Genomic DNA, 23,625 nt, shown 5'->3' with positions numbered 1-23,625 from the left:
GGCTCGTGACTGGGCGAGCTCCTTTGTGATTCGCGGCGCCGGGGCGCGTCTCCGCGGGGCCCTGGCTCTGTCAGGCGGGCGAACCTCGCGGCAAACCCGGGCCGCGCGCGTGCGTCGCGCGGGAGGAGCCGGGCGGCGCCTCCCGTGGGGCGGGGCGGCCGGTTCCGCGTCGACACCGCCTTCCTGGCCCGCCCCTTGCCGGCCGGGCCCGCCCCTCCTTCCTGGAGTCGCAGCTGAGGCGGCAGTTGCAGCGGCGGCAGCGGCGGCAGCGGCGGCCGGGCGGGGGGCGGCGAGCGGCCCGCTCGACACGCGCCGGCCCGATTCTATGCGGTGACCTGCGCGGTGCAGGCGCCTCCTGCCCCGCCGGCGGGGCCCGGGCTTCCCGGGGCGGGATGTTCTCCCGAAGGAGCCATGGGGATGTGAAGAAGTCCACCCAGAAGGTGCTGGACCCCAAGAAGGACGTGCTGACCCGTCTGAAGCACCTGCGGGCGCTGCTGGGTGAGGCGCGCGCCGGGCATTAGGGGGTCGAGAGGCCGGGGGGGGGGCGGTGTCTGGAGCTGGGGGCACCTGCCGGGAGCCGAGACCCGCGGGCGGCGAGAGGTTCGGGTGCTGAAGACACCCGGGGGGGGGGGGGGCACCAGACCCTCTTTTCCAGGCCTGGGTGGGGACCACCCCCCAGCGCCCCTGGGAGGCTTTGTTCCGCGGGGCCGCGGGCAGCCGGGCCCTCGGGCACTGCCTTCAGTCCTGGAGAGCCAACTTACCTCAGACTCTCGCTCCGCGCCGGTCTTCCCCGCCACCCTCCGGGCGGGTGCAGCTGGGACCGTGCCCTCCGCTCCGCAGCCGATTGACCGAACCCCAAGTGGTCCCAGCGCAGACTTAACTGTCATCCCTCTCTCTCCCCCTTTTCAAATGTAATTTCTGTTTTTGAGCCTGAGACCCCAAATAGACGCCAAGTGCAAATTTAATTTAACATTCCCAGCACAAATTTAATGTGTCATCTCCCTTTCCATGTACCCACTTACACATTTTATTTGTGTGTTGGGTCTAGCTGCTCCCGTCTCTTTGTGTCTTTGGCAGGAAGGGGGCTCCTCGTGCCCGCTGGGAGGGAGTGAAGACTCTTCTGGGTTCAGCGAGGCTGCTTCCCTATCATTGGCTGGACGACAGGGATGGTTACATGCTTTCCTCCGTTTTTCTGAACTGCTGGGGAGAGGTTCTGTGGAACCCCCGGGCGGCAGGGCTGGAGTTGACCTGTGATGAAGTTCACTCCTTGGGGTGTGAAGTGTCCGCAAAGCTTCTTGTCACCTGCTGCACGTGATCTGGAGTTGGTTTGCAGAGCCTCTGTTTTGTTTCCTATGTTCTTAGCCTTAACTTTAGTGTAGGAGGAAAACACCTTTGCTGTCTATACACAGGCTTATTTTTTGTAGTCTTTTTATTCTTAATATGAACAAAAATCACCTGATCTAAGGTACATAGTTTTAATGTGCCTGTCATTTGAGAAAATATGACATAAAGGAATTCATTGTAAATGCGAGAATTTTAAAGATCTTGTTCATGAGATTAAAAATTGTTAATTATTTCTGTTTCTAGTCTATGAAGTACCTCTTGGGGGCCCGGGGCCGAGGACTATCCGATATTGCCAATCTCAGATACTTTGAAATTACACAATTTTGTTCAATTTGGAATGAAATGAATTGGGTTATGGTTAGAGGGGTTAGTTTTTAAGACTTTTGAAAGTGAAATGTGGTGCACTTGGTAAATTGAACTTTCTACTTCCTGTAGTAGAAAACCAGGCACACACAGGTTACATTGTGAAGGGTTCTTAGTCAGTAGTGACTGATTAACACCCTACTGCAGGGGCATTTCTGATAAAGGAGAGTTGAGCATTTCAAAGTATTTGAGACTTTGAAACTTTCTGTGGTAGAGTGCTTGGTCTTCTGTCCAAGTCTACAAGATTAAGTTGGTTACATTTTGTAAAGGCAGATTCAATTAAACCTAGATCAGTTTGATTTCTTAGAGATATGCAGTACATTGTTACCATTCTGAGAAAGTAGATAGTTTTCAAGTCTATAATTGTGGTTTCACTCTAAGTTGTGTGACTTACTTTGAGGAACTTTCTTTCATCATTTCTTTGAACTCATTATGACCTCAGTTCTATAACATCTAGAGGGTCTTTGATATTTCCTTATGTGCATTCTTTTTTTTTTTTTTTTTTGGTTGATGCGTTTGTTTGTGGAATGGCCCAGTTTCTGTTGTCTATTTCTTTGATCATCATCTGAAGGAGAGGAGATTTTTGTAACGTGTGTCTGAGTTCTAGTCATAATGTTTAATGTAAACTTTCGCTTGTAATCGTGGTTTAAAGATTTTAAAGGAAAATAGTACGACAGTGCACTGGATCCTCCCACATCACATACGGTGTTTTGTTTCTACTTTTTTTTTTTTAAGATTTATTTTTTATTTTATTTATTTCTCTCCCCTTCCTCCCTCCCCCACCCCAGTGGAAAACAAAGGCCTCTAGAACTGGAAGATAGGAATTAAGCCAGATTAGGGAAACTATTTGAAGGAAATGAATAGAAATTTCTATTGTATTTTTATGTGTATAGTATGACTCGTGCTTTTCACGTATTTTATCTTAGAGTGATAATTTTTTTTTATATTGAAAATGATGCCATTGGCCTGGATTGCAGCCTATCCCTGCCATTTGTAGTGCAACTTTCATCTAGTTACTTAGCCTGTGTTTGAGCCTCAGTTTTTTTACTCTGTATGATGGGTATGGTAATGTCTGCTTCATAGAAGTTATTGTGAATCTGATGTAAAACTCCTCCAACCTGGAATAGACATTTAACAGTTTCCCTCCCACTCTTTGGATAGGTAGTTTTGCTTCCTTCTTTTTTAGTTTTGATAATGGTGATGGATTTGTTCTCTCTTAATTATAGATATTCTGCATTTGAGACCACTGGCTGAGAAATGCATGATTAGTTCTGGATAGCAGAGTATTTCTCAGAATCATGATAATGATTCTAATTAAACTTTTCTTAGATACATTGACTTGGCCCTATTCTGTAGATTGGATTTATAAAAACTAAATTGTTTCTCAGAGGGGAAAATCGGGACACAGGTGCCAAGAATGTACCAAATGGTTGACACATTTATATTAATTAGAGGAAGAACAAAGAACTGTCAGGTTCCTTTACTTCCAGTTCTCCCTATGCTGTTGAAATCATCATTGGGAAAGCAAATGACTAAACAAAATAGAACAAACATTACCATATTGCTCCTACCCCTGCAAAGATGATGTCTAAATCAAAAGTTGAGTGCCTACTATGAGTCCCAAGGTAGAGGTATATATATTGATATAGGTATATATATTGATATATGTTGAGGAATATATTGATATAGCAAGAAGAATTTATATAAAATAAACACCTAGTGTGTTGTGTAATTTGATAGTGGATTAGATGGTAAACCCCATTATTGTATCTCAAGGGGCAAAGCAAAACAAAACAAAAAACCATTAAGAATGACAGAAAGAATAGAGGCTTTTTGAAGGGGGTTTTATCCATCTTGGCCTCCTAAGAAGAATTAAACTGGCTCTGTCCAATGAAACTAATGTGAGCCATGTGTAGTTTTAAATTTTCTAGTAGCTACATTTAAAATGGTAAAAACAGGAGAGATTAATTTTAACAATATACTTTAACCCAGTATTTCCCAAGTATGTTATCATATAATAGGTAATCAATATAAAATACTATTTTTACTTTTTTTTGGGTACTAAGTCTTTGAAGTCCAGTGTTTATTGTATACTTTAAGCACATCTCAGTTGAAACTAGCCTCTAAGTTTTCAAGTGCTCAGTAGCCATAGGTTGCTAGTGGCTATAAATTTGGACAGAGCAGGTTTAGAATTTGGGAAAATAGAGAGGGAGGAAGAGTGGGTGGTGGAAATCCACCTGGCAATGTGGTAGGAGGGTGAGGAAAACCAGCCTCTTACTGGGGTTGGGTTGGGGAATGGGGAGGGATGACATCTGGTGCTGAAGATATAGGGTGAGAGAACCCCTGCTCTTAGGGGTCCACAGTTTAAGTCAAATGATTAGCATATATAGAGGCCGTGGGTGAGGCTGGACAGTGAGTTGGACTGGAGGGTTATGGGAGGAGAGGAATGCTTGGCAGGCAGTTGAGGCAGGTTGGAGGCCAGATCAGAATGGGCTTTGTTTGCTAGAGTTATGTAGCACAGATCTTATCCTGAAGGTGAGAGAGCCCTCCTGGAGAATCATTTCCAGGTAAAATGATAAGACTTGAAGCTGCCTCTCTTGTTATCAGGGTACAGGAGAATGGGTGGGAGGGAGATTGAGGGAAGAGTGAGACTGGAGGCAGGGAGGCCCATGAGAAGGCCATGGTAATCATGGGACAGACGAGTGACAAGAGCATGAAATAAGAGGCTGTCCAGTGAATGGTGAAGAGGGGCAAGATTATAGAAGACCACTGCGTCAGGAACTAGTGATTCTCTAAGTGAAGGAATGAAAGTGAGGTTTGCAGAAGCTGGGGAAGGAAGGATTCGTTTGAAGGAGAAAAGATTTGGAATCAGAGGCGACAGTTGAGTTAAATCAAATGATATCAGAGTTTATACCAAATATTTAATAGCAGAGAGGAGAGAACATACTCCTACAAATGCTCTGTGTACTGATAGAACAAAATACATCTTGGTATATTTCCTTTCTTTCATTTGCAATTTTAAATGTTGCCTTTTTTTTATCCCCCACTTATGACTTTTTGTGTGCTGTCTATCTGTGTCCATTCGCTGTGCGTTCTTCTGTGTCTGTATTTATTTTTATTTATTCCCCCACCCATGCTGCTTGTTTTGCTGTCTGCTCTCTGTGTCTGTTCGCTGTGCGCTCATCTGCATTATTGCTTGTCTCCCTTTTTGTTGTGTCGCCTTGCTGAGTTGGCTCTCTGTCGTACTTGCGGGCTGGGCGGCACTCCGTGGCCCCTGGGCTGGCAGCTCTCTGCAGTGTGCGGGCGAGGGCGAGCCTGCCTTCACAAGGAGGCCCTGGGTTGCAAACCCGGGGCCTCCCATATGGTAGATGGAGTCCAACTGATTGAGCCACAGCCATTTCCCTAAATGTTGCTTTTTAAATTTATTTTATTGTTAGCAGTTTCCTGGGCTTTGCTCCTCTCATTTTTTATTAACTACAGAGCATTTGTTGAGACTAGGTAATGTAATTTAGCTAACCATTTCCAGAATGGTTAAGATGTTTCCTTTTATAAAATACTGATACAAATAATACCGCTGCAGACATCTTAGGAAGAAGCTTTTTGTATATTTTTATGTTATATCCTTGAAAGAAATCTCATTGACATCAGATGGCTGTATTTGAACATGTTTATGATTTGAGGAACTAGGCTGCCATTTTCCCTGCAGTCTGGGCGGCAATAAACACTTTAAAAATAATTTGCCAATTGGTGGTGGGTGTTTGGAAGAATGAGACATCATGCAAAGAGTCAGAAAAACTGGGAGGGGGTCCTGGCTAATTACAGGGGTTCTGTGTATCTAGTTTGAGAAAGCAGCAAAATTCATGTAGAAATGTCTTGGAGGCTGTTGGACAGGAGTCTAGAGCTTAAAAGAGAGGTTAGAAAGCTGTGCTGTGGTTGTCTACCATCATCACAATCTCCCCACAACCTACGAGAGACACTGGGGTTCCTACCCCTACCCTACTGATGAGGAAGCAGGCTTAGTGAGGTTGAGTACAGCTCCCTCCAGCTAATAAGTTCCAGAGCTGGGATTCCTGTAATTCTAAAGCTCATGTTGTGCTTCTGCTGGTTATCTGATACACAAGTATATTTACATATCAGAAAATACATTTACCCACCGGAATGAATGTTAACATGCAAACAAAAGCCCACCAGTTTTTGCATGTCTTCCAAAAATGTTGCTTTGACCTTTGCTGCTATCTTCTGGTCAGGTTTTTTGTTTGTTTGAATGTATATCTTTTTCTGGGGATATTCGGGGTTATCTTGCTTGGTTGGAACATGGTAAAAGATAACAAGGCTCCTTCTCTCTTTCAATGGTCAGTGGTCACTCCCTGCCCTTGGCAGGCCTAACAGGTGGTAAAATGTTGGCCTGGATGTTAATGCCATGTGAACATTCTACAATCAGCTCCAGGTTGGGAGGTGAAATTTCAGGCTCTGTCCCTCTTATGAGGGTAGCTCTCAGTTGACCTTGTTTGCAGCAAAGTGATTTTGTTAAAATGCTTCTTTTGCTAATCTTTCACAACTCACTAACATTTTTTATCTATGACTTTGGAGTAGAAAATGAACTTTGGACACATTGGTGTATCACACATATATCACCCCTGGTTCTAGGACTTGAGGTTTACTAGATTTCTGATGTGAGAAAGGTGAACACAGGATAAATGTCTGATTGAGCTCAGATGTTTTGTTTGGGAAAACTGAAAAAGGTTGGCTTCTACCTTTTCTTCTGAGAAGGGAGATCATTGCTAGGTCCAAACTATTCTGATTCAAATTTTTATGATTTGTATTTTCATTTAGTTGGTAAGGGCTTTATTTGCATATGGGCACAAGAACTTCTACTGATTATTTAGAGTACTGGTCTTTGATCTCTAAATTTAGTACTATAGATAACGCTGCAGAGACTGTAGGGAATTGTTAATTTTTTTAAAAAAAGTGTTGATTTTCAAAAGAGCACATTGATTTCATTTGAGTTTTAAAATTGTTTTTGAAACAAGGAACGTAAGTTACTCAACTATAAAATGAAGAATTATTAAAGTAAACATTTAGTAAACAACTGTCTTGTCCTTAAAGTGTTTTAAAATTCAGTTCACAAATGTTTATTTTTCAAATGGGTGCAACATCTGCTGGGCAGGGCTGTGCATTCAGATTAATAAGGTGCAGTTGCTTCTCAGACTTTTGGTCACGATCAAGTGCAGATTATAGGTACAACAAGTGCAGGACACACCATATGGGAGGAGAGACAGGCTTGTTAACAATTACATTTACAGCAGAGGCTGTACGCCAGGGTGGAGTGGGATTGGCTGGAGGAGGCCACAGGTGCAGAGGTGCAGAGTAGCAGAAGGGCCTCGTGGCTGGGATGGGAGCTCTGCCAGTGCTTCCTCAGGAGGTCAGGCCTGAGGTGGGCTCTGAATAATGAATAAGTGAGTTGGCCAGGTGGACAAGTTAGAAGTGAGGGGACTGCCGAGAGAGGAGCTTGTGCAAAGGTAGTGATGTGAGTCACCATGGGGTTAAGTGTGCACTGACTTTTGTCCTATAGTGCCAGTAGATGCTGGAATCCAGGGAAAGGTTTCACTCAAGGAGAAACCAAATCCCATGCCTTCCTAGTGCGGTGAGTCCCAGTCTCCCCTGATTTGAAAGGTGGATGCTGGGGGGCTGGGTGGGAGGGCATCCTATGGGATTGCAAACTCCCTTGAGGATATAGCCTGGGCTGCCGTTGTTCAGTTTTCCCACCAGGTGGAGAGAACCTGCCTCAAATTGAATTCCACACTGAGAGGGAAGCAGAGTGGGGAGAGGGAGAAGGAGAAGGATCCCAGTGGGCCCCCATGGGAGCCAGTGCCTTTCCAAATGAGCCCCTGAACTCATCAGTTTCAGGAGCCTGTAACATCCTGTTTTTGCTTTAGCTAGCTTGAGTCTTCTTTCTGGGTGTTGCAACTGAAAGAGTGCTGATTAATTTCAGGAAAAGAGGGAGATTCCCAATCAAGGATGTGTGTGTGTATGTGTATGGAGATTTTTGTGTTTTTTAAGAACTGGGGAAACTTGAGCTTATTTATAATTCGAAGGAACTAAAAAAAGAGTGAAATTGAAGAAAGCGTAGACAGAGAGGGGATAGTGGTGGAGAAAGGTATGGTCTGTAGTGGGCCCAAGAGTTTGGGGGCAGGGCTCAGGCTTGCAGGAGACACACCTCATTCTCTAAGACCACCACCCTGAAGGAAGCAGGAGCTGGATGCTGGAGGATCTGGGCGCTGAGAGGGCACTCAAGCCACAGCTTCTGTTTTCTCTGCTAAGGTAAGAGGTGAGGTCATCTGCTAAGTTTGCTTTCTTGCTGGTGTAGTGAGAGGAATGATCTATTGTAAAATGGAAAGCTTTTTTGTTATTTTTGAGAATGAGCTCACTTTAATAAATGCGTTTAATTCATGTGTTAAATGCTTGCCCAGAAAGTGGGGATGGGGGTGGGGTGGGGTGGGGGAGGTGAGTAGGGAGGACAGTTTAAATTGTGCAGATGTTGCCTGCCCTTCCACTCAGGGACGCATATCCCAGAGTGGGCATGAGGAAGGACTCAGGAGTGCATGGTGCCACAGTGGGTGTCTTTCCTTCATTCCTCTCATTGTGAGAGTGTCAGTTCTGCTGGGTGCCAGTCAAGTGTTTAAGCATAATTTTGATTTTCTCCATTTTTCGCAAAAATGCCCTCTCGGCGCCCAGATCCTCCATATTAATCCTAAATGGCATTTACTAAATATCTGTTCACTAATGTATTTTAGGTGGTCTACAATGCAAGTTATTTTTTTACATAGTTACTGCCTCCTGGATGGTTTAGTTCATATAGTTTTATTAAGGTGAGGGGATCCAGAATCTATGAGCAAAACCTAGAAATTGAGAATTTGATGAAGTTAGAAGAGGAATTTATAGGAATGACACCTTTTAAAGGATCTACTTATAGATTCTTAGTATATATTTGTTTCTGAGTTAGTTCTGAATGCTCAGTTCAGGGTTTTAGCTTTGAGTTTTAGAAAAGAGATGTTTTATATCCCTTTTTATGTCTTTTATATTGTTTTAGTAGCTGAAACCACAATTGGAAGATATTGAACACAATTTTAAAAGTAGTTGTAATCCATAATAGTAAATATGTTATTTGATTTAGCTATTACAATTGTGCTTTGGTAAAAAAAAAAAAATCCTTTTTGAAAAAGACAAGGAGTCCATTGATGTTGTTTTATGTTTGATTTTAACGTGATATGTATTCATTGACCTTGACCAAACTTTCAAGGATACGTAAGATACTTGTGACAGTGCTTGTGCCCTGAGATGTACCATCCAGACCTCCTGCTCCTGGAGTTTAATTGACTGACAGAACCAGCTGCTGCCCTTCTAGATCCACCCCTACTATGCAGCCAAAACCAACCTTTTCTGGGGCTGCCCCAGCCAGTGACTGAGCACAATGGGAGGACCAATACAGGCTCTTTCCTGCCAGACCTCTGAGGGGAGGCTTTGGCCTGAGGATTCTACATTGGCCTGGCTGGACCTTTCTTATAATTGTTCTACAGTCTGACTTTTCCTCCCCAACTCTCCTTCCTTCCCAGTCTCCTTGCAGGTGTCAGCCCTGCACTGTGGTCCAAAGCCTTTCCCTACCTTCTCCAACTCCTTTTCTTTATCCTCCACAGACATTTCCCCCCAATAAATCTCTAGTCTTGTCTGGCATCCCACTTCTCAGAGAACCCAAACTAACACAACATCCCTTTCCCCGGGAAGTGGTGCCCATCCTGCTAGCCATACTCTTCAGGAGGAGCCCACGCGCATTCCGTCTTCCATGTAGCCTTTCTTCATCCCTTGACCAGAAGTCAGCTTTCCTCAGAATTCCCTTAGCACTTATACCATTCTTTTAGCATCTGGACTTTTTTAGCCTTGTATTGTACCTATTTGGGTTCTGCCTGATTGCTTCCACTAGGTGATAACTATACTGAGAACATAAACAGCTTTCTTAATCATCTTGATTCCTCTTGGTAGCATCTTCCTTATTTATAATAATAATTATTATTAACATTTATTCAGCACTTACCATGTGCCAGGCACAGCCATAAGTGCTTTTATATGAGGTAACTTATTTAATCCCCCCAAGTGATATTACCAGCCAAGGTAAATCATTATCCGCATTTTAACAGATAAAGCACAGAGAGACCTTATCCAAGGTTACATAGCTTGTAAGAGGCAGAGGCAGGATTTGAACCCAGGTATCTGACTTCAGATTCTATACTACACTGCCTATTCATTCTTTCTCTTATTCATGTAACAGCTATTTATCCAACACTAAACTGGGTCAGACATTTGCGCAACATTAGGGATGTTGTACAAAGCTTGCGATCTAAATCTGGAATTTCTGATATTTGAATAACTGCAGCTAAGATTATGGGGCAGTGGCTGGCCACCATGTGGAAATTTTGAAAAATTCCCATAGGGAAGCGAACTTGGCCCAATGGATAGGGTGTCCGCCTACCACATGGGAGGTCTGCGGTTCAAATCCCGGGCCTCCTTGACCCATGTGAAGCTGGCCCATGTGCAGCGCTGATACGGCAAGGAGTGCCGTGCCACGCAGGGGTGTCCCCCGCGTAGGGGAGCCCCACAAGGAGAGCTGCCCAGCACGAAAGAAAGTGCAGCCTGCCCAAGAATGGCGCCGCACACACGGCGAGCTGACACAGCAAGATGACACAACAAAAAGAAACAGATTCCTGGGGCCATTGATAAGGACAGAAGTGGTCACAGAAGAACACGCAGCGAATGGACACAGAGAACAGACAACTGGGGGGAGGGAGAGAGAAAGAAAGAAATCTTTAAAATATATATATATATATATATATTTAAAAATAAATAAAAATTCCCATAAAGTCTTCCTGCCCCAACGATTGTTTTCACCAACCAGAAAATTCTTGATATTAAAGTAATGATTCAAGATTATGAATTAAGGATAGTGGTCCCTCCTGAAAGAGCTCTCTAATCTTTTCCTTCTGTGCATGTATTCATTATCAGACCAACCCTCCGAAATCCAAATGAAGGAGGTATGAGAAAGGATTATTTGCAGGAGGTAGGGGCAGCAGTGCCAGAAGCTGTAGGTAAGGGCAGGCTTAAGTGAGGCTTGGGCAGGTTTCCCAAATAGTCTTTTGTGGAAACAAAATTGGAGGGATGATATTGTAAAATTTTAAATTCACAAAAACCCAAACTGAGTCATTACCCCAAAAAAGGACCTGTTATAACTAGTGACAGCAGTTATTTATTTATTTTTTAAGATTTTTTTTTTTTTTTTTTTTTAATTTCTGCACCCTTGTGACTTGCTTGCTGTCTGTTCCCCGTGTCCAATTTGCTGCATGTTCTTCTGTGTCTGCTTGTCTCCCTTTGTTGCGTCATCTTGCTGTGTCAGCTCTCCGGCCCTCCACGGGCACTGGTCGTCCAGTCGTCTGCTCTCTGTGGGTGCGGGCCAGCCTGCCTTCACAAGGAGGTCCTGGGATGGGTATCCAGGGCCTCCCATATAGTAGATGGGAGCCCAATCGATTAAGCCACAGGTGGCAATTATTTTAATGAAATCCTTGATAGTATTTTCAAAGCTGCATGGAAGAGATGGGAACTGAAGACATAAATCCCTTTTTAAAACTTTTTTAGGGATTAACATATGTTTTATTTTTGCCTGGTGATATTTCTGGTCAAACAGTATAAACATTTCTATTCCATGGGCTCTATTTCAGATAAGATGAGGATGTATTTGGGCTATGTAGGCTTGATTTGGGAGGGCTTATCCTGAATTTCTAGAGTCAAAGTAAAATATCATCCAGTCTTCCTCAGCATTTCTCTGTGTGTTTTGTAAAGCAGATATTTATTTTGGAAAGAATGGTCTTCCGACTCCTAAAATAAAAACACATACTAATAGGCACATCCTCTTTAACTAAAGTTAAAAAGTAAATAATTGACTGGAAAAATATGTGAAGCTTCTTCTGGGACCAAGTTAGAGCTTCAATATGTAAAGATCTCTTATGTATTAACAAGAAAGTGACAATAAATCAGTGTTCAAAATCTATGTATACATAAGTCATAAATGAAGAATCATGTATAGAAATGTTTTAAAAATCACTCCTCACTAGTTATCTAAGATACATAAATTTAAAGATTGAAATGTAATTGCCTATTATATTAGCAAAGTTGTTTTTTTCCTAGTGATAATATACAGTATGGTATATTATCTAATGTGCTTTTTTTTTTTTGCTTTTCAACATACTGCTTTTTAAAAAATATAACTTATTGAAGTATGTCATTCATACATGAACATACATAAACAATAAGTGTATAGCAAAATTTGTGAATTTACAAAACAAACATGCATATCATCATACAGGGCTCCCGTACATCTTCACAACACCAGCACCTTGCATTGTTGTGAAACATTTGTTACACTAAAGTAAGAAAGAGCATCATCAAAATATTTCTACTTTTAGTAATATTTAGTCCATATCTTACATTTGGTATATTTTTCTCCAACCCCCCAATTATTAACACCCTATATTAGTATTATATATTTGTTATAGTTCAGGAGAAAGCATTTTCATATTTGTCCTGTTAACCACAGTTGATCTTGCACCACTGGATTCACTGTGTTATGTAGTCCCATGCTTTGTACAACCCATTCAAAGTGTACTCAGTGGCTTTCAATCTCATCACAGAGTTGTGCTGTCATCACCTCAGTCAATTTTAGAACATTTTCATTACTCCAAAAGGAAAAATCTAATGCACTTTTGATAGGACTGTAAATAGTATACTCTTTCTGGAAAGTAGTTTGTTGATATGTATCATTTCCCTTAAAAATGTACGTATTACCGTACCCCTGGTATGGGACATAATTCCCAGGGATGAACTTCCCTGGCACTGAGGGATTATTACCAAAGACCAACTAGCAATGCATCTGGAAAAAGACCTTGACCAAAGGGGGAAATGGTAAATACAACTGGGTTTTTATGGCTAAGAGATTTCAAAGTGAATTGGGAGGTCATTCCAGAAGTTACACTTACGTAAGTTTCAGCAATATCTCATTGTCTGCCATAGTAAACAGTGCCTCAGATAGCAGGGTTTTTGAGGTCTCTAGAGACATCCAGACACTATAAGCAGGGCAGACTATTTCAGGAATTCATCACCCTGTCAGTGGGCCTTACTTTGGAATTTATGCTGCCCAGTGTAACAGAGTTAGACTCATTTATAGTTTCCCTACACATGGCTCTTCTGCCCCTTTTATTTGAACCTATAATTAGCACTATACTTGTTAAACATATGTCCCAGAGATGTAAATCTTTGGTCCATCCATGTGCCAGTTGAGCCCTGGATCTCAGTAATGTTGTAACACCTACTCTCCAGTTCGTTGGACTCACCCACAAGGAACAAGGAAATGATGGACAACTAACAAGGAAATGATGGACAACACCCATCCTGAGGAACAGAGAGTGTCTGCATCTGCAAGCAAGATAGTTCCATCCATCTGCCCCATGGGATCTAAGCCTCCTCTCAATTACAAACAGAGTGGGCATCACCATCCCAAAATCCTCAAGATTGGTAAATGAACAATGACTGAACTAGACTTATTACTATTCCATTATAGACGTATTGTTATTCTAGCAATGGAAGAACTTTTATCATTGATATAAAGGCAGTGGCCATCATATGTTCTGAGGGAAGAATAGGTGTAACATGGGGGCATTTTCAGGACATTGAAATTGTCCTGCATGATATTGCAATGACAGATACAGGCCATTATACATTTTTTTTTTTAAAGATTAATTTTTATTTATTTAATTCCCCTCCCCTCCCCCGGTTGTCTGTTTTCTGTGTCTTTTTGCTGCGTCTTGTTTCTTTGTCCGCTTCTGCTGTCGTCAGCGGCATGGGAAGTGTGGGCGGCGCCGTTCCTCTGCAGGCTGCTCCCTCCTTCGCGCTGGGCGGCTCTCCTTACGGGTGCACTCCTTGCACGTGGGGCTCCCCTACGCGGGGGACACCCCTGTGTGGCACAGCACTCCTTGCGCGCATCAGCACTGCACATGGGCCAGCTCCACACGGGTCAAGGAGGCCCGGGGCTTGAACCACGGACCTCCCATGTGGTAGACGGACGCCCTAACCACTGGGCCAAAGTCCGTTTCCCCCATTATACATTTTGTCATAACCTACAAAATTGTGTGGGGCAGAGTGTAAACTATAATGTAAACTATAGTCCACAGTAGCAATGCTTCAATATGTGTTCATCAACTCTAACAAATATACCACACTAATGAAGGATATTGTTAATATGGGAAAGTGTGGGAGGGGAGAGGGTGAGCCATATGGGAAGCCCGTATATATATATTTTAAATTCAATAGATAATTGTATTTCAATTCAGTGAATTTTTAACACAGAAGAAATGCATAATAAACAAACACCCTTTATCCTCAAAATCATTTTTTTTCCCTCAACCTGGGGAAATAACTAGGTTTTTATCTCCAGTGAATCCCTTCACCACAGACCATATAGGAGGGTGCCTGACCAAGCCAACAGTGTCCCCCAAAGACAGAATGCATAGAAACATAGGGGGCTAAAGGTATGTACAATGAAAGAATCAGTCAGTGAAGCCCCTGTATTTTTTAATGTAACATTTATGTAATCTAAATCTTCTTTAAAAATAAAAATTAAAAATTATTTTAAAAATGTACATATCATTTGACCCAATTTCCTCTTCTGGGAAATTATGGTAGATTTACTAAAAAGGTATTCTATTAAATTTTATCAAATACGATTAAATTGTATTAAATTTTTTATTGAGGTGAAATTCACATAATATAAAATTAACCATTTTAAAGTGAACAATTCAGTGGCATTTAGTACATTCCCAGTATTGTACAACCACCTCTATCTAGTTATGAAACGTTTTCATCACCTGAAAAGAAAACCCTTGGGAACGGATATAGCCCAGTGATTGAGTACCTCTTCCCATGTTTGAGGTTCTGGGTTCAATCTCCGGTACTTCCTAAAAACAAACAAACAAACAAAAACCCTTGTACCCATTAAGCATTTATTCTCTATTCCCCCTCCACTCCCAGCCCCTGGCAACCACCTGTGTATGCACGTGACCAGACTGAGCTTTTCTTTCTCATCTTAATTATTCTGCCCCATCAGAATGGTAGTGTGCTTGTACTAGTCAGGACTCTTGGTTGCAAGTGGCAGAAAACCAACTCAAACTAACTTAAGCAAAAGAGGGGATGTAATGATGTACGTAATGAAATATTCTAAGGGGAAATTTGGCTTTAGGTATGGCTGTCTGCAGGAGTTTAAGTGAGGTCCAGGCTCCCACTCGTGGCTGCTCTCTCTCTCCATCTCCCCCTTAATACTCTTTTGCATTCCTAGTTCTCTATTGTTTATTTTCCGGTCCTCTGTGCCTTCTGAGGCAGACTCTGCTGGGGGCAGAGTCTAGCAGTGCTGGCTGTCATGTCCTGACAGCTAGTGACCCTGGAGAAGATGCGTTCCTCCCTGAGGGCCTGCCCCTGTACCAGAGAGCCACTTTGTTTGGTCCATGGGGGTCACGTGCTCATTCCTGTCCCACTTGCTGGGTGAGGGAACTGGGGTTCTTTGGTCAGCCGGGGTCACGGGCCTCAGTTCCTAAAGACTGAATCTCATTCTGGCTTATCTATTCCTAAGTAAATGGGCAGCGCTGTTTTTTGTGGCACCTTGCCACAGAAAACTGTGCTGCCTAGATCTCTGCGGAGGCTCGTAAATAGCTCCAAAGTGAAGTTGGTTGCCTTTTGTGTTAATGATCCTAGATCTTGGAGAAAGCCTTAAATGACTTTCTGTAAGTTCTACTTAAGATTATGGGAATAATATTATCTAATCAGAGGGATGCAAAGGGTATTGACTGCTCTCTGAGTGCCTATGTTAGACCCTGCCTGTTTTTTAAGTGAAGTTACTGAGTTTCTGCTATGTGCCAGGCTCTGTTCAGCCAAACGAAGTCCTACCCCTCATGGAATTTTCATTCTGTTGGGGTAGATGGAAAGTAAACAGATAAAAGCTAGTATGTAATATAATCTCATGTAATGATTATAGAAAAATAAAGCCTGATAGGGGAGTATGTTTACTCCTCAGGATAGTGGGGTCAGGGAAGGATACTCTGAAGAGGGGTTGTGAGCCAAGATCTGCGTACAGTCAGGGAGCTGCTGTGTGATTATTTCTGGGAGTAGTGTTCCTGGCAGAGGGAACAGCAAATGCAAAGGCTCTGAGTCATAAATAGGCCTGGATATCTCACAAAAGCCAACGGGTTGGGGGAGGAGGAGGTTAAGGGCAAGAGGAGGTGGGGTTTGTGGGTCTCAGTAAGGTAAGATAAGAGCAGGGGCATGACCTCAGCTGACCTTTAGGTCTGATCTTTAGGTTTAAAGGCTCACCCTGGGTCCCACCTGGAGGATAGACTTCCTGGGTAAGCCTACTTGAGACTTCTGACCACAAGCTTTCTGCTTGGTTTACTTTGTAAAAGACCAGATACTGTCCCCAAACTGAACAGTGCTTGGAGACAGAGAAGAAGGAAGAGGAAAAAGTGGGGCTGGAGAAGGGAGTGGCTGTGGAAGTCAAGGTAGTAGAAGTTTGAGGGAGACAGGGACACACATAGCCTGTGCCCTTTCTTACTGCCGCCGCGAGAGCTAGTGATGAGATGACAAGATAGTAGCATTCTCTGGCCAGTCGGACAGGGGAGGCAGGGGACCATGAAATGGGGTCCCCACACTGGATTGAGCTGGATGAGGCAGAAAGCTTGCTAAATAACCTCAGACTCTAGAAACAGGCGAGGGCAGTTGCATTATAAAGTGCCCCTGATGTTGACAAAACATGGCTGAAAAAGAATGAGTGCAGGAAAATGTTGATAGATCAGTACAATATTAATTTATCTGTTTAACTGATAGCAGAGGTTAGTAAAGGCAGCAACATTCTGCACATTGGCTCTGTGGCAGGTACTTGGCTAAACTAGAACCCTCATTGTGCTTCTTATTGTGGGTTTCTTATGGAAAGACCTGAGGTGTCTTTATCTTTAGTTCCATTGTTAATCAAACAGATGTGTGATTTTATGAACGGTCATTGCTGTCTTATGTCCTTTTTATTTTTTCTAAGATTTTATTTATTTATTTAATTTCCCCCCTTCCCCTGGTTGTCTGTTCTTGGTGTCTATTTGCTGCGTCTTGTTTCTTTGTCCACTTCTGTTGTCGTCAGCGGCACGGGAAGTGTGGGCGGCACCATTCCTGGGCAGGCTGCTCTTTCTTTTCACGCTGGGCGGCTTTTCCTCACGGGCGCACTCCTTGCGCGTGGGGCTCCCCCACGCGGAGGACACCCTTGCGTGGCACGGCACTGCTTGCGCGCATCAGCACTGCGCATGGCCAGCTCCACACGGGTCAAGGAGGCCCGGGGTTTGAACCGCGGACCTCCCATATGGTAGACGGACGCCCTAACCACTGGGCCAAAGTCCGTTTCCCCTTATGTCCTTTTTAGAAAGGTGACTATGGTGTTTCAAAATATGAGTGTTAGGTTAGATACAGGAGAAGGATCTTATGATATTCTTCCATAGATTATTTCTGAGTATAAACCATTTCTTTTGCCATTTCGTAGTTTGCTATTAAGAGCGTTCTGTGCTGGCAGTTGCTCATCAGTCAGAGCCAGGTTTAAGCAAAACATAAAAAGTTGACTTACATGGACTAAAGCCAATAGGTCTTACAAATGAGCCTTATCATGATTGGAAATTTCATCACCTTTCAGCATTCATCACACGATTGCTTGTTCCTATCTAGTGCAAAAAGATTTTTTGCAAATAAAAAAAAAAATGATTACATGGCTGGATGGGGACTATGTCTTCCTACCCGGTTCTATTTTTTTGTATACTTTTTAGTAAAAGAGTAATTAGAGAATCAGCATCCCTAAAGATAGCAAAACCCGTCTTTATATGAAAACGTGTGTAATTACACGAGAAGTTTAATTAAAATGTTGGACAGAGGAAGTTTAATTGCATTATTTGCTGTTTTTAGGGCACTTTAGTACTGGTAAAGGTGTTATTTTGTATATTGTTTGGGTCTTGAGTTTTCTTCAAAGTTAAAAAGACAAGTTTGGAGAAAATTATGGTCTGGTGCCATGTCTGCTGAGTTGTTCTTTTCTTTTCTTTTCCTTTTTTATGATAACAATGTTCAGGCTTTGAAAGAAAATCTCTTTCTAGAATACCCTGGCAGTTTTTTCCTAAAATGAAAAACAGCTTTATAACTTTTGCTGGTTATAAAATTCTACACACTCATTATAAAATTTTGAATAACATAAATAAGAAAAAATTTTGTGTAAAAAACTTCAAATTCTGCAATCCCCTGATAAACATTGTTAAATTTTTGGTAAACATGCTTCCAGTGCTTCTTCTTGCTTTTATGTGTTCTCTCTCTTGCTCTTCTTCTCCTTCTCCTTCTCCTCTCTCTCCTCCTTCTCTTTCTCTCCCTCTCTCTCTTTTGCACACACACACTCAAGTTTACATGAATAGTTGTTATCCATGGTCTAACACTATGTTTTTCACTTAACATGCCTTGAACATTTTTCCACATCGGTAGCTAAAGACTTACATAAAACTCAAGTGGCGATATTGTGTTCTGTTGGACTCTTTTAACAGGTTATTCATTACACATTCTTCAAGTTGTAGGTTTCAGACCTCTGCATGCTTCCAGCAGCCTGAGTGCCTGGGATGTATAGGGACCAGGAGAAGGTCCTTTGGTTTTTGTGTGATACTGCAGATGTGACAGCAGTTGAGGTTGCTGGCAAGGTGGGCAGTGGAGAGTGATGATTTTCTGGATATTAAGACAACCCCTTGGGATAGGACATTTTAGTCTTTGCTGAGTAAATTTTATAAAAGGGCCATCTTTTGAAGCTGTCCAGGAAGAAGTTCATCCCACTGGCAAGCTGGCTGTGTTCTTTTTTTAAAAAAACAACTGGGATTTTTATTGATGGCTGGCAGCTTTATACTCCTAGCTATCACTGAACTGTGTACCATCGAGATGGAGCATTAGAGAAGAGAGAGCAGAATCAAATAGTGCTGCATCTTTTTTAAGTAAACCAACTTCTAGGTCCTCTTCCGAATTTAGTAGCCATTCAGTTCTATGACTAGTGCCATATCTCTCCTGTGTTCTTTTTGTTTAGAAATAAAAAAGTATTTCCAGGTATGCTGCTCTGCACCCCTCCATCACTCTCTTCATGTTAGATCTCCTTAGGTAAGCAGGCCTGACTGCCTGGGTTCCAGTTCTAACCTAGGCTGGCCTAACCTCGCTGAGCCAGCCCTTCTTCCCACTGGCAATCAGGGTAGGGTGGGGTGGGGGTGTTAATTGAGTTCATATGTATGAAGCTCTTTTGTAACCTGTTATAATTACTCAACAATTATGTGGCATACGAAGACTCTGCCAGCCCCCGTCACCACCACTTCTTTGCTTCTTTAGTTGCTGGGACCAGAGGAGTGGCAGTTACCATTTAGTTCCTGCTGTCAAAAATGAATCAGCACTACAGAGGCACTTTTCCATTTTATTTCTATCTTTGGCTCTTTCCCCAGTGAGTGGTTTTGACTAATATAGGCTAGCCCCAATTCAGATCCAGAAAAGTAGAAACAACTGCATTAAAATGTATATAAATACATTGGATTTGAACATCATATTTCATTGGTGTAGATAGTATTTTTATTATATTGGCACTTGATATCTATTAAAAACAAAGTTCTATTTTAAACATGTTTAAAATAAAAATGTTTAAAAATAGTTCTACTTATAAAATTTTAACACTAGCTATTTGGAGTATATCTCTATATACAAAATTACTTTAATATATGGACTATCATTCTTGGATAACAGATGTGTTAACATCTTTCTAATTCCTAACAATTTTACTTTGTATGTCTGGTTTATACTTTATAGGTATAAAGAGATGAAAATAATACATCTTAGGAAATAAAGTGGGATGAATATGATTTCAATCAACACCTCAATTGACACTAGCATTTGCTTCCTGTTCTTCTGTCAGCGATTCTTTCAACTGCGTGTCTACAAGGATGTTTTTGGTTGCAGGTGACAGAAAACTCAAGTATAAACTTATTAATAGGGTTTTTTTTTTTTCTTCTTTAGAGCGAGGTCCTGAGGCAGGACGGTTCCCAAGTTAGTTAATTCAGTTAAGTGCTGTTGCTAACAGGGGAGCCCCTTTCTACCTCTCTGCTCTGCCGTCCTCAGTGCTGAAGCAGGTTAATACGACAGGGAATTAATAGATGGATCTGGAACCTGACAGGGGTCCATGTGGACATGTGGATCCCCCAAGATGGCTGCTGGAGGAACCCCACCCCAGGATTCTGCTACCTAGAACAAAAACTTCTTCCTGGGAACAAGGAAAAGCCCTGATGTTCTCTAGGAATTTTATCACTGGGTAAGGAATTGATGGGTGGGGTAGTCATTCAAAACAGCAAACAGCTGGAACCCCCTCCCCTTACATTAGCAAAGGGGTGGAATAATTAGCAATTTAAAAGCAAACCAAGAGGCTTGAGTGCTCTCACCCTGCTCTCTTGCCTTACTGTTTCGCCTGCTTTTGCCTGCGGACCTGTCTTGCCCTGTGTACGCTGCTGTCGCCATTTTTCCTTTGCCATGTGGCCACACAAGTAACCCTAGGGATTTATAATGTATAATGGAGAATTATAGCTTGTAAATTAGCCCTCTTCATCCCTTATCATCCTCTTCCTCACTACCTGGGACTCCAGCTCTGTTATTTTCTGTTATTTTCTCCCATTTCTCTTCCCTCCCTACCTGAATAAATTGCTGGCTTAACTCAACTGGTGTGCTCTTGAAATTCATTTCTCCAGCATAGCCAAGAAACTAGATAGAATCTAGTAACAGTGTGATGGGTTTGTCCCCAGGCTAGCTCATCTCTTGGTGGCCAGGCACCCACAGTGATTCCAAGCATCACCCCTGAAAGAATGACACCTGGGTAGGCTTGACCACCTTATGTGGATAAGCCCCTGGTTGTACCCCCCCCCCCCAGCCTAGCGCTGCACATACGGGAGAGACTGAAATGTGCTGGGCTGGTGACAGGAAAAGGAGTCCCCACCTTCACTCTGGTTAGCAGGGGCCACTGTTGACAAAAATTTGTATCCACGGGCAACCTTTGCTCTTTGGATCCATGTTTTCTGATTTCCTCCTTTAGTGGTAAGGTTAGGATACCTTATTCATAAGCTTGCCAACTCTTGAGACCAGTGAGGCTGCTTTGCAATGACAAGTTTTTTCTTTCCCACTAACATCTCTTCAACACTGTTGCTTAACAAACCATCTCCAATCTCAGTGGCTTACTTGACACTTACACAAATGAATAAACATCCACTTTCCTCCCTCCAGGGCTGGAGTTGGTGGGGCTGTGTGTGGCTGGTCTGCCTGACAAGCTTCTTCCTTTCCAGTGGCCGGGCAGCTGCCTAGGGCTTCCAACAACCTGTAGGTCAGAGCACATCACCAGCCTTGAATCTGTGGGGGTATGCCCGATCCCAAGGCCTGGTAGATGAAGGAAGAATTTGTGGCATTTTTACAAATTCCCACAAGAAAGGCAGTGACCTAGGTAGTTGTAGAACCATGTTGGCCTATAAGTAAATGTGCATTGCTAATGATGTTTATCCTTGTCAGGGTTTTCTGTCTTGTGTCTCAGGATTTTATTTGCACTTCATTATTTCCCTTCTTCTCACCAAGCATTTCTAAGTGACTGTCTTATTAAGTTGTCAAATTCATCTTGAATTCTTCTTTTATCCCTTTTCCCTGTCACCAGTTTGTGATCTTGATCATCACACCTTCATGGCCATCATCTAGGGAACTGGAGTGAAATAGTAAATGGCACCATTTCCAAAGACACCCAGATGTGTGGGCAGGGCTGGGAGGGTACTTAGCTCTGGGGCAGGGGTGTGTGGGGTGGGAGATGTAAGGAGGTGGGACATGAAGATGGGAAGATGGGAGGCCGTTGCCTACTGGGGATAACTGGAGCCCCTTCCTCCTCTTGACAGCATCACCCTGGACCTTTTGTGTGGGAGAAGGAATCTTTTCCAGGTCCTTTGGTGTCCTAGGGGTCTACTGAAAGCAGGGGTTTTTGAGGCTCTATTGTGGCCCTTGTAAAAAAAAAGGGGTAGAATTGCTATTGAAAAGGATTATATGTGGAAGGAAATGGAGGGATAACCCCACTGGTTTCTGGAGGTATGTTTATTGGTAGTGCTTACTGCCCTATTAGGATTAACTGCCATTTAACAAGGGATGGTCTCACTGAGTATATGGCTTTGATGATTCATTGAATTTTATGGTTTTACAGGTGGGTGAAGCTGGGTTATTCCCACCTGGTGAGATGGCCTTTGCCAGGAGCTAAGTAATTATAAAACAACTAACACTTATATAATACTTTCTGACACTCTAAAAGCATTTTGCATATGCTAATTTTATCACCTCAGCAGCCTTGCCCTGTGGGAATCATTGTTAGCCCCCTTTTTTTTTCTGGTGAGGAAATTGAGAAAGAGTTTAAGTAATTTGTCTGAGATCTTGCAGCTTCTGGACTTGAACCCAAGCATCCTGGCTCCTAAGGTTTTGCTCTCAGCCTTTGCTCTTGCCTTTCAGCTAAATATGGAGACGCCATTGTCTGCAAGAGCTGGACAATTGGCTGGACCCAGGGGGTGGGAGAGGGTAGGTTTTGGTGTGGAATATAAAAGTTTATCTTGGAGATCGTGGTGGTTTGGAGTAGCTATCCCCAAAAAACATGTTCTTAAGCTTAATTCATTGCCGTGGATGTAAACCCATTGTAAGGACAACCTTTTGATGAGGCTACTTCAAAAGGATGGGTCTTAATCCTATTACTGGAGTCCCATATAAGCAGGATGCAATCCAGACAGAAAGAAAGCCTCAGAGGCAGCAGCGAGAAGCTGAACATCAATAGAATCCCTAAGAGAAGGGACAGACCAGAAGAAACCACCATGTGCCTTGCCATGTGACAAGCTAGGGACTAAGGATCTCTGGCAGCTGGCCCCAGGATGCCACAGTGTTCAGGGAGAAAGCATCACCTTGACGGTGCCTTGATTTGGATTTCTGTCATAGCTTCAAAACTGTGAGCTAATAAATTCCCATGATGTTTGCTTGAGCGCCAAAGGAAACAAAAACAGAGATGAAATGGATAAATAATAGAAACACTTTATTGGTTGTTGGTGAAGGAGAAAGAGAAACTGAAGGTGTTTTCTTTAAAAAATCAGAAATGACCCCAGATCTACCAGGCTGTCAGTCACTTCTCTGTGTTTAATTCGAACATACCTCCCTGCGGTTGGTGATTGGAGTAAGGCAGTGGGCTGGCATCTGTGCCAAACACTAAAACTCAGATCCTCTAAGGTAGGTTCCAGCCTCAGCTTTAGGATCCAGGGCTGGGCAGCCCTCTCTCTCGCTCATTGGCTTCCTGAGGTACTGGGGAGATTTCCCATCTTAGGGAAAACAGAAGTTCCCTTCTCCAGTGTCACTCATTTCTCTCATTTCTTCCTGGGGCTGCTTTTCCTTCTGTTCTTCTTCATCTGGCTCTCCTGCTGTTGGCCTGAGGTGATGATTTATCTTTTTATACTCCTGACCTGATTTCTATTTTGATTTGTTCCCATTTGTCTCTGTGGCCTTTGGACAGTTCAAATTTGCAGTCAGAAGACCAAACAGTTGTTCTGGCCACTTCCCTGACTGGGCTACCTTGAGCCTGAGGTTTCTTTGTCTTGATCCCACCTGCGTGGTAGATTATAAAATAAATTCATGAAAGTATCTCTTAAAGCATAAAGTCTGACATAAATGTATGACATCACTGATGTACCTCACCTCCCCAAG

At 42.9% G+C, this 23,625-nt stretch overlaps 1 protein-coding gene across 4 annotated transcripts in view; it reads left to right on the top strand.

The window, feature by feature from the left end:
- Positions 1-229: 229 nt before the first annotated feature.
- RALGAPA2 (Ral GTPase activating protein catalytic subunit alpha 2) overlaps positions 230-23,625 on the top strand; it is a 321,127-nt gene continuing 297,731 nt past the window's right edge. Inside the window, exon 1 of one of the 4 annotated variants that reach the window (XM_004447756.3) lies at positions 230-498. In XM_004447756.3, the coding sequence (XP_004447813.1) occupies positions 393-498 (106 nt within the window). In that variant the 5' untranslated portion in view covers positions 230-392. The remainder of the gene's footprint in view (positions 499-23,625) is intronic. The other 3 variants (XM_071211588.1, XM_071211586.1, XM_071211587.1) reach the window with 3 other exon arrangements.

Source organism: Dasypus novemcinctus, chromosome 24 (assembly GCF_030445035.2).
Source record: "Dasypus novemcinctus isolate mDasNov1 chromosome 24, mDasNov1.1.hap2, whole genome shotgun sequence".
In the NCBI taxonomy this organism is placed as follows: Eukaryota; Metazoa; Chordata; class Mammalia; order Cingulata; family Dasypodidae; genus Dasypus; species Dasypus novemcinctus.
Note: the sequence above shows the minus strand (reverse complement) of the source record. Positions and strands in the feature narration are given on the sequence as shown.